General features: G+C 40.2%; 1 protein-coding gene across 1 annotated transcript in view; it reads right to left on the reverse strand.

Moving 5' to 3' along the window:
- LRRK2 (leucine rich repeat kinase 2) overlaps positions 1 to 18,085 on the reverse strand; it is an 87,001-nt gene that overhangs the window by 10,642 nt on the left and 58,274 nt on the right. The window contains exons 33-45 of the mRNA XM_056847254.1: positions 17,781 to 17,968; positions 16,986 to 17,140; positions 14,297 to 14,443; positions 13,867 to 14,058; positions 11,666 to 11,812; positions 10,766 to 10,866; positions 8,793 to 8,983; positions 7,852 to 8,012; positions 5,114 to 5,284; positions 3,808 to 3,908; positions 2,075 to 2,269; positions 458 to 651; positions 166 to 238 (exon numbers count right to left, since the gene is read on the reverse strand). Of these exons, the coding sequence (XP_056703232.1) occupies positions 166 to 238; positions 458 to 651; positions 2,075 to 2,269; positions 3,808 to 3,908; positions 5,114 to 5,284; positions 7,852 to 8,012; positions 8,793 to 8,983; positions 10,766 to 10,866; positions 11,666 to 11,812; positions 13,867 to 14,058; positions 14,297 to 14,443; positions 16,986 to 17,140; positions 17,781 to 17,968 (2,016 nt within the window). The remainder of the gene's footprint in view (positions 1 to 165; positions 239 to 457; positions 652 to 2,074; positions 2,270 to 3,807; positions 3,909 to 5,113; positions 5,285 to 7,851; positions 8,013 to 8,792; positions 8,984 to 10,765; positions 10,867 to 11,665; positions 11,813 to 13,866; positions 14,059 to 14,296; positions 14,444 to 16,985; positions 17,141 to 17,780; positions 17,969 to 18,085) is intronic.

The following is an 18,085-nucleotide window of genomic DNA, read 5'->3' on the forward strand; positions in this document are numbered from 1 at the left end:
ACTTTTTTCATTTTCCCATATTCTCATTGTATAACTGAATAAAATGATAAAAGGAAAAAGTAAAGGCACCTTTCCACACACATGAGAAAGTGAAATGCATTACAGTGATATACCATCGGTGTTTCATTATTATATAATTGTTGAAAGAAGCAACTGCATCTGTACCTTTACTGCTCTGTCTTCAAAAATCGCCAGTTGTCCATCAGCAGTACCCACTAAAAAGAAATTCTTCTGCTTGCTGAAACAAAAAAAAAAAAAAAAAGGGAAGTATATAAATGCATCATGCAACACAATAAACACAACAGAAACCTCTTCAGACAGAGTCGTATGCACTAAAAGAGTGCACAAATATATAACATTCTATGCAGGGTGGTATATATTTTTTGTACTATTCTGAAAAACTGCCCTAAACAATAATGATTTACAAAGCTTAATCCCCACATAAATCCAGTGGTACCTTTGCTTTGAAAAAGAGTTGCAGTAAAGGCACGTGACAGAATCTGACATCTTCTGCAACTGATGCTTGTGCTTCTCATCTTGTGTATGAAAGGCCCACAAAGAACCAGATTGCGTTCCCGCTACAATCCAGTTTTCCTTTTCTGTAGGAAGCGTCACCAGGACCAAGCACAATATTCTAGAATCTGTGATGCCCTAGATTACAAAAAAGATGATCTGAAAGTAGTGGACAGAGCACTTCTACCAGGCCTACAATCGAGGACAGCCGCTTATATCACCTTTACTGGCCTCTTCCCTCTTCCCTCCCTTGAATGGGAATAATATAGAGTGAAGGGTTGTTACCTGTATGGTGCCTACAGGATTTAGAGCACCATTATTTTAGGGTTTTAGAGTTTTATTGTTTGGCTTTATTAATGATTATATATACTGAATGTTTGTGTTTTTAAATGATGTTACCCGCCCTGAGCCAGCTTGCTGGGGAGGGCGGGTTATGAGCCTAATAAATAAATAAATAAATAAATAAATAAAACACTTTGACAGAATTCTATTTATTCTTTTATAATTTAATCCTTTCACGGCTACTATATGTAATAAATACAAAACACCAAAATAATCCTTCTAGACTTTATTAGACCTAATATTTCCCCTCCCACTTTAACTGAAATTTTCAGGATTCATTTGATTGACTCCTTGATCTTTCCAAATTCAGTAGGTAACCATCACATGTGGATGTTTCTTTCTCACCAAAGAATGTGTGTGTGGAGGAAATGATAGATTTTTTTATATAGCTGGGACATTATTTTAAGCGGAGAGAAAACTTCAAAGGAAAGGGTTACGCAGATAGATGCCTCAATAATTCTTTTCCACTTAAAACAATCTCTAAGACACTTCCCACCCCCCACCCCAGGTTTCAGAAGAATATTTAGACAGTCACCTAAAACCTCAGTTTTTATATGCGTGTGGGTAAGCAGGGAAAAACTGCAGGCAGACAAATAGTTCAGCACTCCCCTTCTCCCCTGCTGCTCAAAATGTTAGACTTCATTGCATGCATTTGTGTGTAGCTTCCTCCTAACATCATGCCATATCCAGACATAGCTAGTACATCTGAAATGATAGAACTTGATGCCTAACAGAGCTGAACAAGAAACCAGAAAAGATTGGAAAATGAGCTGCTAACAAATGTGTGCGCTTAAAACATATCTTCTACTATAAAACCTGTGACAAACTAAAATAAAATGCCTACAGTCAAATTAGCTTCTCTCTCTGGCAATACATAAAATTTGTGATTGAACAATTCCATTGCTGAAACTTAATCAGGAGAATATTTTCAGCTTATGTATTATATTTTGATCCCACGGTTCAGGCAAAATTAGTTTCTAAAATTGCCTTTTTATTTCAGCTCGCTGGAATAAAAAAATGAATACAAAGTTATAATTGAGATCTTGGTACTACGAATTTACAAGACTTATTCCCAACAGCCTTGTCATTATAAATTATAACTCTTTTGTGTTAAAACATACAGTTCATGATAAATGTGTCCTTCTGGACTCTAGTAAGGCATTCAGCTAAATGACAAATCTCCTGAAGTGTTCTGGTAAATCCCTTTGTCGACACCTACCTGACAAGTATTCCCATCCGTACTTAAGTCAATGAATGAGAGCTGCCACGCTTCTGAGTTTCCACTACCTATCCAGACTCCTGTCTTCTTACAGCTTTGATTTGTAGCAACCATACACTCAGAAATAGAGGCAGAGGGTAGTGAGATGTATCTCATCAAGCAGACAAGTTCTGCAGAATTCAAAATCTCAAAAACCTGCAGAAACATCACATCAGATGCAAGAGTAAGTAACATCTCTTGCTGAAGTTCTTTACATGAAATGCATTCTGCATTACAATATGAAGAGATCCACCATGCATTAATGAACACTCTACCATTAACATGAAAACATTGTTTTGTGTAGGAAAATATTTAATGCTGATTCTGAAGCAGCAATTTAGTGACCTCTAATAGCTTTGCATTATTTTACTCTTTCACAGTACTAATTTTAAATTGCTATCCTACTTTAAATAAATGGTGAATATAGCTTTAAATGTTGGATGTTTTTAACGTTTAAACCACTGTAAATCACTATCAGCACAATCCTGGGGGCGAATGGGCTTAAGGAGCCGACTGCCCCTTACTCCGGCATATCTGAGGGGAGTGGATATCCAAACAATCCTTGAACTCATTTCCCCGTAGGAGCAGGCTCCTGTCAAGCAGATGCCAAGGTGGACACTTGGTTCATGGAACATAGATCGACCCTGTCTGCCCTGTTTTGCTCATGTGGGGGTTAAGCGGGTGGCATCATCTGCTAGAAGTGCCTCGCTGCCAGAATTTGCACTGGAGAGCTGTCTTTCAGTGCTGGAAAACAATGCTGGTCAATTTTTTTTTGGGGGGGGGGGTTGCACTACGGTGGCCTGGAAGAGCCAAGTGGATCCCAGCAATCTTGGATCCATTTGGGTATGCTAATGAAGGGACACAGTGAGAGAAAGCCGTGGAGTTCGGGCTTTGTAGGGGGCCATTAGCAAAAAGGATGATGAGTGCCATGGCCCTTGTGTGCAGCAGGCTTCTGGCTGGCACCCTTGGCAAAAATGACTACCATAATGAAAAATGTGGTTGCTGTGGGTGGTGTACCAGGTTCCAGCCACCTCTATTTCATCCTGCGGCCAAGTGTCCTCAGAGCTAGAAGCATCCACCCTTTGTGAGATGGGTGCCCGGGACTGCACTAGGGAGAGATCAGCCATCCGTACAGGTGCACCGTTCCTTCAGTGTCCCCAAGTGGCTGGACATTCAGAAAAAATTCTGCTTCTATCTGCCTGCGGGGTTCCAGTGGCCATCTGCTGCATCCCCCTGTGTCGGCTGGCTCATGGTGACCTATGGCTGAGCAGGGGCTTGTAGCTGCAGTAGATAGTGCAGCAGCTTGTGGCTTCTTTCCCCCTAAACCCTTGTCCATGCGCCTGTGGCCAGGCTGGGCCGGTGCCAATCTGAGGGGACATTGCTGGGAGTTGGTCCCTGTAATCAACCCATCCTGCAGATGGAGACTTTACCAAACTGTTGCGGGGGCAGCTTTGCCAGGTACTTGGAATGGGAATGGGGGGGAGGATGACCCAAAGTGACTTACAACCTTCTCCTTCTTTTTATCATTACAACAACCATAATCTAGGCTGAGAGTGTATGACTGGCCCAAGGTCACCCCACAAGCCTCCTGGTAACCAATCATAAATGCATTTACAACATTAATGACGGTGATATTCTCAGAGTTGAGGGGCAAGTAGAAGCTTAAATATGCCTACAGCACAGAAATAGAATACCTGGGCAGATGTAGGTCTTTCCTGGGGATTTTCTTTTAAACACTTCTTAATTAAATTTTCAACTTCTGGCCAGGGAGAGCAGCTGTATTCTTTTACAGGATCTAGAATATAAGTGGTTGAAGTCAGTTGGGTAGACAGACCCTACACAGACAAGTATTAATCTTGTAGGACTGCATATTTTTAACAGCTTTCTCCTTCCGAGAACTGTCTCTTTCAAAGAGGTTTAGAAGAGATAACATTAAGATACAGACACTCCTCTATTAATTCATCACTAGGACCACACTTGGGCTGGCTCTATTCAAGTTGATTTCTCTTCCCCATTTTGTTGACTTAATTCCTCTTTGAGGTCGGACTCACTTCAACCTTCCAAAAGAAACCTCAAATCTTCCTTCTCTTTTTTCTGTGACCACAAATTCTCCCAATAAAAGGCACAGATCCACTAATTTAGCCCACAGGAACCCTCCTCATCTATCTAGAAGATGGTAGCAGTTTTTATTGCCTATATGTAGCTTCTGAATGTTTCAGGTAAGGGACTTTTGTTCTTCTGACTAACGCCATCATACATGAACTGACATCCTGCTACCTTTCCAGATGGAAATTTAGAAGGGGAAAAAAAACATGTTCTGCAAACTTGTGACTACTTGTAAAAGTAGTTTGAGTTTAACCTCTTCCCAGAGTGCAAATCCAGCATTCACCTTGCAAAGCTGTTAAGTTTTGCATGGAGACCTGGGTTGGAGTGTCCTCTTACCACAGGGTCATATTGCTGTCTCTCAGGGAGGTTGGAGATACCAACTTGATCATTTGGCGTGTCACTTATAATGATTAAGAAGTCATCTTTTAAGAAAAAATGCAAGAGGCCAGTGGCTATTTGTCAATAAATTCATTTCAAATATAGAAATACAGAATTACAAATAAAGAAAAAAAAGACAGGTCTCTAAACCCCAGTCTTCTCCATTAAACATCTTTAAATTAAAGGTCACTGAATTCAAGCAGGCGACTGCATCACAACTGTCCGTTTGTGCTGTTCTGTTTCCTACACCATGGACCATAAGATCTTTAAAATGCGTTCATACAAGCAAATTCAGAAAACAACAAATATTTATAAGCAAACTGACAGTTTCCAAGAGTAAGGGAGATTCTGAAAGAGTGCCGCAGGGCCATATTCAGTGTCTCAAGATAGTAGATTTCTAGCTCTCTGAAAACACAATTCTTCCTATTGTAGGATTTCCTACTAGGAGGAAAAATATTTCAAAGACAGCCACAACTATCAGGTCCCTGAATTAAGTATTAAGGAAATGAAGGCTACCTGGCAACTTTCCATGGATAGCTAGTTCATCAAACTCATTTGGAAATTTCATGCCTTCTAATATTCTCCCACCAGCTGTTAAAATGTCATACAGGAGCAAGCCAAATGAATAAACATCAGCTTGCTGATTGTAAATAACATTTCCTCTTGCGACTTCTGGTGCTCTAAATCCTAAAAAAATAAAACACACAAGGCATTAACTGTTAGGCTTCTCACTGGGAAGATGAACTTGTTTTTAATTTAAAAATATTAAATAAAGTTAAATGTACCAGGGAATCTCATCCAGAAATTATCCAAATACTATTTATGGCCTAGAAAGAATATGAGTTCCCTGAAAGTTAATTATGGGAAAGAGATTTTGAACTACTTAAGTCCCTGAATGATCTTGTTTGTTCATTTCAAGCTTTAATACGCAGGGAAGCTATAGCATACATAAAAAACAAGCCCAAGCATAATGAATGCTGAGGTTGCTGGCCTTGCTCCACCAAAGAAGTGAGCGCCGAAAGTCTAGGGGAAGAAGAATGGTTTCATCCCTGCTCTGCGTAATGAGGGCCTGGTATGGTTGTAACAGCATCTGTAGCAGCCTGGGATGGAACCTGGCCCATGGTACGGAACTGAGGCACGCTACCATCTTGCCTAGGAGTTTGGCTAGCGTCATTATTTTCCCCCGAGTGGATTTGATGGTGGAGTGCACCATGGACTGGATCTTGGTGATCTTGTCCCATGGTAGAAACACTCGGTTCTGGTGTGTGTCTATAATGACCCCCAAGTGTTCCAACCTCTGCGTGGGGGTTAGATGACTCTTCTCTGTGTTCACAAGGAAACCGTGTTCCGTTAGGACATTGATTACCCTGGATGTGTGTAAGATGGCCTCCTCTCTGGACTTTGAGCATATTAGCAAGTCGTCCAGATAAGGAAAGACGGTTATCCCTTCCTGGTGCAGAAGCGCCACCAACGTCACTAAGACTTTGGTGAACACTCGTGGGGTGGAAGTAAGCCCGAATGGGAGTGCCCTGAACTGGAAGTGAGATTTGTTGTAACAGAACCTGAGGAACCTCCAGTGAGAGGTGTGAATTGGGATATGGAGGTATGCCTCCTTCAGATCCAAGGAGGTTAGGAACTGATCCACCTGAAGGGCCTCCAGGATGGATTGGAGGGTCTCCATCCAAAATTTCCTGTACCGGACCTTTTTGTTTAGGTGTTTCAGGTCCAAGATAGCTCGCCAGTCCCCACTTTTCTTGGGGACTGTAAAGAAGATGGAATATACCCCCTTGCCCTGTTCCTCCGGAGGAACTGGTTCTATGGCTAGGATTTGTTGTAAGTGACAAATGGCCTGTAGTGTTCTTTGGTGCTTCTCCAATCGAATTGACCTTGGTGAATTTAGGAATTTGTCTTTTGGTATGCTGGTGAATTCTATGAGGTATTCCGATGAAATGATCTGAGACACCCAGGCGTTTGTGTAGGAGCGCTCCCACACCTGATGGAACTGCAGGAGCCTGCCCCCCACCTGTAGTGACTTGGCATCACTGCTTGTGGTTCTTGTTGAACTTGTCCCCTCTATTGCCAGGGAACTGTTGTTGTTGACCCTGAGAGGGACGAAAAATCTGCCGCCCCCTCTACGAAAGGAACCCGTTACCGGTGTTCCAAGATCCTCTACGCTGGTCAGGCCTATAGGGGGCTAGTGTGTGAGAGGATCTGAAGTTGGGGAAAGAAGATGAGGTCTTCCCATCCTTCTTGTAGGACTTGGGGAGAAACTTCTTTTTGTCTTTATTCTCTATTAAAATCCTGCCTCCCTGGGCATGTGATGATAATACCCACGAATCACAAGATGCCCTTCGCCCAGAACTGAGAACACACACTGAACTATGCTAGAATTAGAATTAAGATAGAATTAAAACAAATTGGGGGCCACTGGGGAAATGAAAGAGGGGCCAACAACAGGGAAATAAGACGCCCTGAAATATCCCCTTCTGGAATTCTTATGCACTTTGATCAACTACTGTATGGCACCCACTGTATGGCATCTCCCTGACAGGGAACTATTTGAGGGTAGTACTATAGAAACGAAAGTTCATACTGAAGGAAATGTTGTCCGTCTTTAAAGTGCTACTAGACTTCTGTTTTGTTTGGCGACAATAGACTAACCCAGGCTACTCCACTGGAATAACAGGCACCTGCCAGGTTCTACCAATTTTCCACCAATATGTCATGGTCAGCAGTAGTAGTAGTGTGTTGTGCGTTAAGTGCCGCCAAGTCGCTTCCGACTCATGGCGACCCTATGAATAAAAGTCCTCCAAAATGTCCTATCTTTGACAGCCTTGCTCAGGTCTTGCAAACTGAGGGCTGTGGCTTCCTTTATAGAGTCAATCCATCTCTTGTTGGGTCTTCCCCTTTTCCTGCTGCCCTCAACTTTTCCTAGCATGACTGTCTTTTCTAGTGACTGTTGCCTTCTCATAATGTAACCAAAATAGTAGTAGTAGTAGTAGTCTTATTCATTTTTAGGCAAAGATAAGTGAGGCTTGTGGGAGATCAGAAAGCAGGTGTAATTTCCAGGCATGCCTAAGGATGAAGAGCTGTCACTGAGCTGACCATCTTCCCAGCCCCACAAAAGGAAGGATAGAGTCGGCTCATGAAATGGCTGGGGAATCTGCGCATTGTCCATGTGTGACCACCTTAACTTTTGTCCCACAGAGATTCCAGGGGTACTCCGATCTGATTTAAATATATGACTTTCATACCTGGGGTGCCTTCTGAAGTTTTTATCCCCATTCTGCAACAATACTGAGCAATGCCATAGTCAGCAATCTTTGCAATGACTGCTGAATTAGGATACAGTGTGAAAAGCAGCACATTGTGGGGCTTTAAATCACGGTAGATAATCATTGCCGAATGCAGATACCTGTTAGAAAAAGAAAATATTGAATCATCAAAACTAGGTGCTGTAGCATGGTCAGAATAACAAGGCTTAACGTGCAGTCATGAGGCCAGTGGGACATACACCGTGTGTACCTCCAACCTTTCAGACTGTGGGAGGCTTCAGCCAATGCTGATCACCATCCTATCTATGCTGTAGATTGGGGCTGGGTGGGGCAGTGTGGGATCAGTGGCATGGCTGGCTTCAGGGTGATCAAGGAAAAGATATTCCAGATTTTATTTAGGACACTTCCCACACTCTGGGTGAAATGGTGGGTAGTGAATGGAAACATAAGCTTAGTGAAAATTAATGAAAACATAAGCATTAATGAAAACATTAATGAAAATATAAGCTTAGTGAAAACTGAAGAAATGTTAAGCCCCAAGTCCTATTTGCACCAACTGGACTTAAGGACATCCTAACTTCCTCAGAACTGCACCCACAAGCTGTACTTATTCTTGCTTTCATAGAATCTGGAGCCTTGTGGACATTCTTAAACTTATGTTTCTCATCCTGCAATAGTCATTTCGTAACTATTCTGGAGCACAAGACGTGAACTCACTCTTAGCAGAATTCTTATAAATTCAAGCAATAAAATATATTATTAAAACTGCAATAAAAATAATTACTACTTATACAAGAGCCTAAAATTTCTGGCTGCGAACAAAAGCATACTGGTGCACAAATATCCATGCAAAATAATAAAAATAAAAAGCCTTGAGACGAAAGTGAGTTGTCGATTGTGGGCTGAAATAAACATTTTACCTTAAGCCATCGGCTACATGTAAAGCTATCCTGTGCTGGAACGTCCTGGTTAAAGTCGCGTTGTCCTGCTGCAGCAATCGATCTAGAGACCCCTTGGGGGCCAGTTCCATGACAAGCATCCTGGGACGCACTGCTGCCGCCTTTAAGAACACTAAGCTAGGATGATGGAGGTGGCAAAGCACTGCAAGTTCCTGGATAGAGTCAAATGCAGGCACAATTTTTAATATATATACATATACACATACATACATACATATATATATATATATCCATACATACATATATATATATATGTATGTATGTATGTATTTTAAATTGCAACTCCAAACAGAAAGAAAAAAATGTATAACTACAATGGTGGCAAGTCTACAGATAAGCATTTATAAAAGGTTTCCAAATATCAGAAAAATATGTCCATGAGCAATTGTCGTCTATATGCCAAATGTTCAAAGGTTGATCAGGTTTGTAAGGTCCTAAAATCCATTGGATTACTGGAGGTGGGCATTTATCTCTCCAGTGTTCAGTTCAGTTTTCATTATGGCCCACAGGCCATTCAGAAGCAGGGAAAAGGAACTCTCCAGCAACAGTAAGGGCATGGAGGGTCCATTTTCATTGACCACTAGTTAGTCTCCAGGAGTAAGGCAAATAGTTTTAAAAGTACAGACGCATCCTCAAAGATTAATACGTATACTAACAGAAAATCGATATGAGTAATTACTTCCTCCCAAAAGACTGGATAACTGGACAGACCCAAAGCATACATTTAAGAGACATGACTTGTAAGTTACACCACCAGCAATCAGACGCATTACTTAGTCTTTCACTAAAAAGGGACTATGGTGCCCACCATATCCTAAATGTAATTTTTGCTGAATAAGTCACAGTTTACGGTCCAGAGAAACAACAAGTATAAAATTTAGGGCCATATCCCACTGCTATGGCATAAAGGGCAATCTAGCTCCCTAGTCCATTCTTTTCTGATACTTTGCATATCATATTTATTAATTGACATCAAATATTTATAAACAAATGTTATGGGTTTCATTTTCTGCATTGATTAAATGACAATTTCCAAGAGTAAGGAAGATTCTGAAACAGTGCTGAGGGCCATATTCAGATGATAGCAGCAGCAGCAACACAAGAAGCAGAAGAGTTGGTTTTTTATATGCCGACTTTGTCTACCTTTTAAGGAGAATCAAATCCTTCCCTTCCTCTCCCCACAACAGACACTTTGTGAGGTAGGTGGGGCTGAGAGAGCTCGGAGAGAACTGTACTAGCCCAAAGTCACCCAAGCAGGCTGCATGTGGAGGAGTGGGGAATCAAACTCAGTTCTCCATCGCTGTTAACCACCACACCATGCTGGCTCTCCAGCAACTGTAAATATTACCATTCAACAGACAGGTCATATCTAGACCTCAGCAGAGAAAACAACAAAAACTCATAGTCATGGTCTATTAATTACTCCAAAGAAAAAATCTCCCTATATGTCCAAACTTTCCATAAAAGAGATTTCTTCCCAATTTTTAAATCTGGCACAATGTTAGAAGTGCTAGCATGGATGGTTTTGTAATGTGCAGCTCTGAGCTGTGTGGAACCACCATAAAAAATTCAGCAAAGCACCCTCCATGGGGATGAGCGGTCTTGCTTGATCAGGTGATTGAAAAAAATATGGTCTGCATTTTAAGGGCTATGACTGCCTTTGCTCCAACTGTGCAAATAACCTTAAAGAGACACTGTCCTTCAGTGTTACTCCTCTGAAGATGCCTGCCACAGCTGCGGGCGAAACGTCAGGAAAGAAAATACCAAGACCACGGTTACACAGCCCGGATAACCTACAAGAACCAATGAACTCTGACCGTGAAAGCCTTCGACAAAACCTTAAATAATCTTAAAAAAAAAAAAGACTTTGCTTTAAAAGGATTGTTAAAACCGTCTCTGCTGGCAACTCTCTAAAAAGAAGGAGTTTCTCTTACTTGTCTTAGGAGCCTAAGTGATGTGTGCTTATTAAAAACCTTCACAGCTACCTCTTCACCACCATAAGAAGCATGGTATACAGATCCAAATCCACCATCGCCTTTCCCCAAAGAAAACAGAGAGAAGCATTAGAAATACACAGAGTGCAAAATCCTTCATCAGGTCAAGAGAGCTTGTTTTTCCGACACGTGGAGCTTTACTTCCCTATGTTCAAAGCTGATGGTGATTCACTGTGCTTTCCCAAGTAGCGGACAAAGCACCCGTGAACCAGTCATAGCTGAAGTATTAACCATTAAATAAATACAATAAATATTCTGATCAGAATAAGAGTATTAAAATAAAACATACATAGAGTATTCATGGTCACAGCATTCTCATAACAGTGAAAGAGCAAGACTCATTTGGAATTCTCCAAAGCGAATCCCCTGGAAATCTTGTTAGTCTTTAAGATGCTAGTTGACACGAATCTTGCTTATCTACTATTTATGCCAATAAAGGTTATATGTATGTATACTTTGCTTATCTACTGTAGACCAACCCAGCTACCCACCTGAAACTATCATAGCTATGGATATATCATGATTCAGTCATCTGTGGTACAATTTTTTCCAAACCAACAGTCCTGCCTACATCATATATTCCAGATTTACAAAGCCATTCTGAACACAAATCACTGCTTCTTGCCTTTTCCCCCTATTAGCACATTATTAGCAATTTGAATTGGTTGCCAGACATAGATTTAATATTAATCTATTATATCTAAAATATTAAATCTGTAATATTTTTCCATGGGAATTGTTAATCGATTTTTTCACTATGCACTGGATTCCATGCTAAATTTAAATGAATGTCAGTTTCTGGTAGCTGAATCTACTAATTACAGCAATATTATCACCTACCTAGAAGAAATTCTGGTGCTTGGTTAAATCGTAGTTCCTCAGTGTTCAACATGATATTCCTAGGCAAATCAGCCAGTACCAGGTCAGGAGCAATCTGGGCTATCGGAATGGTAGATTTTGGCTGATCTGGATTTACCAAGAGATCACCTACATTGAAAGACACAAATATATTAAAGATGCAACAAATTAAACAGAGATATAAGACAACATACAGCACTCATTATCCCATACATCACAGAAGTATGAACATTTCAGCAAATTATCCAGTGAAAATGTGCATAAAATTACCATAGTATAAGTGTATCTAAAAATAATTCTGTGTTTCCCTAAAACAGTTAAACTTGCAGCCGTGGGGAAGACTATAGGCAGCATACCTGCTTGTTTCCAAGCAGCGAAATAAAAGGTAAAAGGTTATGTGGATAGAATGTGTGTGTAGTTTGCAGGAGCCAAAAACCTGCTTCTTAGATTAATAAAATGCTTACTTTTTGCTAGACACAGGATCTTGGTTTAAAAATCCATGATTTGCATAATTCTTATGGGAGCTGGAAGCTTCTCTGACAAGGGATGGAAGGAGCAATGACCTAAAGATATCTAGAGCTGTAGTAGGTGCACTATTTGTACCAGCGGTAACAAAAGCTGTTTAGAGCTTCTTTAGAGGATGATAAACAACATTCTTCTGAGACCGGCTCCTGGTTTGCACACGTGTGGCAGAAAATTACCAGCTTGGACTTGTGCTGCCAGCCACATGTATAATATACGGTGTAGGTTATGCCAGTCACAAGTCAAGCGCTTCTGGGACTTGGCTTACAACTGGCATAACCTACACGAGTCATTGCCTCCTGGACCAGTGCCACCACCAGCTGGGTCCTAGTATCTGAGCCAAGCCCCTGAGGTAACGGCAATGCCAAACTGAGGGGCTCAGTTTGCAGACAGGCAGCAGACCTCCTTGAGTTACTCTGAACCAGACCTGACTGGCCTTATATTTTATATTTTATAGATAAGGTGTTTTGTTTTTTTAGAGGATGGGCGCAAGGACAACTGAAGATTGGGTGTTGAATCGCTTAAAATAATTTCATTGTTAGCTACAATTATTGTGAATGGTCACTATGATCACCTTGTATGTTGAATTTGCTTAGAAATGGCACAGGCTGCATATCACTCCAGTGTTCTAAGTTTACTGGCTGCCTGTTTGCAAGGTACAAGCTTTAAACTATAGAGCTCTATATGGCCAAGAGGCAGATATTTAAAAGACAGTCCACCCCCTCTGAGTCCTAACTCACACTGAGCCCTCCTTTGTGCCTCTCCACTTTTTGAGATAAGGCACGTGGCCTAAACGGAGGCTGTCCCCAGCTTCGGAATGCTCATCCCTGCTAGGGTTGCTGGGGCGCAGCCAGCAATCTCTGGGAGCATTTCCAGGGTGGGGACTGCTGCTACACTGGTGTGTTGACATCCCTTCTGGGGAAAACCAGAAGTGCCACCATGGAACGCTCTAGGATCTGCAAAAATTTATGGTAAAACCAAAGAGTTTCTGCAGTTCCTCGAGCACCCCATGACGTCACTTCTATGAAAACTCAAGTGATGTCAGCATGCTGGAATGATGCTGGCTCGTACCCCCGCTGCCCCACCATTTCTATCCACCAGCTGCTGGAAACCGGTTGCGGGGAAGTCTCCTGCTATAGTGGGAGACCTCCTGGCAACCCTAATCCTTGCATCTAGCACTATCATCATCCATCTTTTGTCATCAGATCAAGATCTTTTTATTTCAACTTAATTTTGATAGCTTTTTTGTTTGTTCTCTCCCTTTTGGTCTCTGCTACTGGTTTCAATTTGATTTCAAGTGTCTGCTGAGGGTTTTTGTCAATTATTGGTTTTGTTTTAGTTGTTGCTTTATGTTGCATTTTGCTAATTTTTAGGGTCTGATAGAGTGATTTGAGTGCAAGGAATTTTTATTTCATGAACTGTCTCAAGCACATCAAGGTGTCCTCCTGTGTAATGCAACAAACATTCCCCACTTGAACCTGAAAGACTGTGAAGGTTTAGCATTAATTCTCTGTATAGATAGCATAATAAAGCCATGAACACTTAATACGCGCTTCACAAAGATATCAATTTTACTGTGTAAGTGATTTAAAACATTATGATATTGACAGTCACAGGTAAATACTTATTTGTAAAAAAATATATTTTACGGCACTAGATACCTTCTTCTGCTTTTTTAAGTAGGTCATCAAGTAATATTTTCTGATGTTCTTCACCGTCCTCGAAACTATACAAAGCCCACTTCTTCAAGAGTGTTTCTCCTTCACCACATATATCCACATCTAACAGCCCGGCAAACCACTCTTCCATAAGAGAATCAATGTGATCTACAACTTGCCCCAGGAGAATGCAACCTTAAAAGGTCAAGAAAATGTCTGTTTTATGTCTATGTTTATTCTTACACTATATCTCCCACCTTTTGTAAAAACTACCAAGGTGGCTTACAATTTGATAATTACGGCAAGAATTATGTATGGCAATAAAACAGTAAATTACAAACAGGTAACCTAAGCACAAATAAAAACAAAGCCATCTAGAAATTTGTATACATTTGAATCCAACAACAAAACAGACTCCAAGACAGACTCTAACCTTTCCGGCAAGAAGGCACAGTAATTTTTAGGAAACTATTTGGATTATTTTCAAAAACTGCTGATTCCACAAGGGAGTAGGCTTCAGGGGACCAGTTCAGATATATGCCCTGTCTCCAATACATCCTGTTAGGACGAAGAGCTCGTTCTAGAGAGGCAGAGAAAGAAAAACCCATTGCTATGTTATTCTGATGCAGTAAAATAAAAATAAAATGCCCTCCTCACTCAAATACGCATAGCTGGTAATTTATAGTCCTATATTAATGTACGGAACACACACAGTAGGCATTATGTTTCTATCTACAATAATCTCAGCATAATAACTAATAAATTACTTACTGAAAAGAAATTTAATTATTCTCTCACTCTTCTCTCCACCTTTATTTATTTAGAGTTTAGAGAAATATACTGCCTTAATTGTAAAACGAAAGATGAAAAGAAAAAATACAAAAAGAAATAAAGTTTTAATGAAAAGAAATTAAAACAAAGACCTCAAACCATCCAGAACCAGCCTATTCAGTATTAGAGTTTGTGTATCTTTGAGTGTCTGTGTTCAATATTGTAGTGGAGGAAAGAGAAAAATAATAATTCAAGTGAGCCAGTAGAGACAAATAAAAGGTAATTACATAGTTTGACACTTGAATCATCAAGATGAGTAACACAGTTCAGACACTGAAATACCACATATGTTACCACATAAATTACAAAGAGCTTGCAAATCTGTTATTTGTGGTGGAAAGGAGAACAGGAAGGGGCCAAAAATATGAAGCTTCTTCAAGAACATCAGGCAGAGCCTGAGGATGGTGGGGTTTGGAGAAGGGAGGGACTTCAATGCCTTAGAGTCCAATTGCCAAAGCGGCCATTTTCTCCAAGTGAATGGCTCTCTATCGTCTGGAGATCAGTTGTAATAGCAGGAAATCTCCAGCTAGTATCTGGAGGTTCAAAACCACTGTTAATACAAGAATGTAGAAATAAAACAGGGCAGGCTCACAGTATCAAAAAGCTATATTCAATTAACATACACAATTCTACAGGTGCAAAACTCAAGCTAATGAGACAAAGATAGAACAATGTACAACAGCTGTTCCACAAATACAACAGCAAATGCAAAAAAGCCAATTGGCAGTCTCCAGAAGAGGACGTGAAGCAAGTCCAACGAATGGAAAGATGGTCAGATGTTAAATTCCAAGGTGGAAACCGCAGTCTTGCCGCTGTGGGGAACCGAGCAACGCGGCGCAAAGGGGAGGAAACGCTTTCCCGGGTAGTTGAAGTGCTTTCACCTAGTAAAGCTTCATCAGCCTAAAAGTTAAATAACATCTTATCTACAAATTCTAATTCAATGTATAAGCATAAATTTGCAAGCTTACAAATAATAAGTAAACCAACTTTCTTACCTCACTGAAGAGGAAATGTTCAGTTTGCCTGGGAGAATCGTAGTGATCCAGTAACATGTTTCAGCAATGGATTTGACTGAACGTCTTCTAGTATATTTTGCTATTTTTATTGTGTTTTCTCTATAAAGTTTTATGCTCCCAAGGAAAAGCGGGCTGCAAATCTATGTTTAAATTTTTGAGACCCATGCACTTACTTTCACGTGACTTGAAACAGGAAATATATTTGTCACGCCATTACATCCAACAGCTAAAACATAGATTTGCAGCCCGGTTTTCCTTGGGAGCATAAAACATTATAGAGAAAACACAATAAAAATAGCAAAATATACTAGAAGACGTTCAGTCAAATCCATTACTGAAACATGTTAATGGATTACTACGATTCGCCCAGGCAAACTGTGAACATTTCCTCTTCAGTGAGGTAAGAAAGTTGGTTTCTTATTATTTGTAAGCTTACAAATTTATGCTTATACATTGAATTAGAATTTGTAGCTGTTATTTAACTTTTAGGCTGATGAAGCTTTACTAGGTGAAAGCGATTCAACTACCCGGGAAAGAGTTTCCTCCCCTTTGCGCTGCGTTGCTCGGTTCCCGACAGCGGCAAGACTGCGGTTTCCACCTTGGAATTTAACATCTGACCATCTTTCCATTCATTGGACTTGCTTCACGTCCTCTTCTGGAGACTGCCAATTGGCTTTTTTGCATTTTTTGCATTTGCTGTTGTATTTGTGGAACAGCTGTTGTATATTGTTCTATCTTTGTATGTCTCATTAGCTTGAGTTTTGCACCTGTAGAATTGTGTATGTTAACTGAATATAGCTTTTTGATACTGTGAGCCTGCCCTGTTTTATTTCTACACACAGTATCTGGAGGTTGGCCACTCTACACTGCACATTTTGTAGCTTCTTTGTACACATCTGTGCCGGTAGCCAGAAGTAGCAAGGGAGATATCTAGGTCTCATATTAGTAGCCCAAGGGCACAAAATGAAAATGGCTAACTGCCATTTTGCTGTTCACTGTGTGTATGTTAACAAGGCATAAAAAAAGAATTTAAATAGGAACTAAGAACAGGTAAATATAAGGAATCAGGAGGATGAAACACAATGTGTCATAGATACACATTTTTTTTGCTGTTCACTGTTTATACATTTACAAGGCATAAAAAAGAATTTAAATAGGAACTAAGAACAGGTAAATATAAGGAATCAGGAGGATGAAACAGGATGTGTCATAGATTCACATTCTTTGAAGTTTCACTATGAAAGTTCTTACTGCCTACTGAAAAATTGAAATTACCTCTTCCTGATAGCATATACGGAGACACTTCAAGCAATCTGTTGATTAGCCTGGACCAGAATCCCATTGGAAAATATGGCATTTCATACAGCCTAATGATAATTTCTGAATTTTCACAGTGGGGCAGCTCTATGACAGGCCTGTTATCTGACAAGCTGGAAGACAAAGGAAATTTGTTTTCAATCTGAGTTTACTTTTCTCAAAGTTAACTACAAATAACTACAAAGGCACAGCAGCCAGAATGTACAAAGAATTTTTGGGGGGCATTTTCCTGAATTGTGGCTGGTAAGATATTCATTTGATCAGTCAAAAACAAATTTGTAAATGGACCCTTAAAATATCAGTACATTTTAAAGCAGTACATTGAACTAGGCTTGATGCTAATGCTAATTACAAAACCAAAGTGACTCCTAATGTGAAACAATAATATTAGTTACTTATGATGCGTTTTAACAATGTTAGATATGGTTCTTAGACATGTGAGTAATTCAATGATCCTCCATTACTTTTGTCCTGGAACACTAGCCTACACTTTTCAATTTTTAAATGAAAACAGGCCAGTTCTTCCTGTTCTGAGACGTCTGCAGTTAAAAAGTGACCAGCAAGAGAAGCTTTGCTATGTTGCTAGGCTTATCCCCAACTCTTGCAAAGGACAGAGAGCAATCAGCCTTGAATGAAATTTTAAAACATAAGCTGACATCTACACAGTGACATATTTGGATCATGGGACATTTGACAATTTTTAAAATGAATTTTTGGTAACTATTTGATGGTCAACTGACCAATTTACTTTACCTGCTTGGAACCAGGAGCTGATCTTCTCCAAGTGGCAGTGCAATCTGGAACTTCTCTAGAAGCCTAAAGTATTTTGACATGTAAATCTTGGGGAATTTACTCTTCTTTAAAAGGAAATTTTCTACATCGGAACGCTTGATGATTCCCTTTGGATATTTAGGAAAGCCTTCAACCTTAATTGTCAAGATCTATGGGAAAGAAAACAAACTCCACTATTTTTCTAGCATTTTTGCCTTATGCTCTAGCAGGGAAACATCTATAATATTTTAAAGAGCCCCAAAGCATTTGATCCACATGTACTGCTA

The sequence above is a fragment of the Euleptes europaea genome, chromosome 3, assembly GCF_029931775.1.
Source record: "Euleptes europaea isolate rEulEur1 chromosome 3, rEulEur1.hap1, whole genome shotgun sequence".
Taxonomy (NCBI): Eukaryota; Metazoa; Chordata; class Lepidosauria; order Squamata; family Sphaerodactylidae; genus Euleptes; species Euleptes europaea.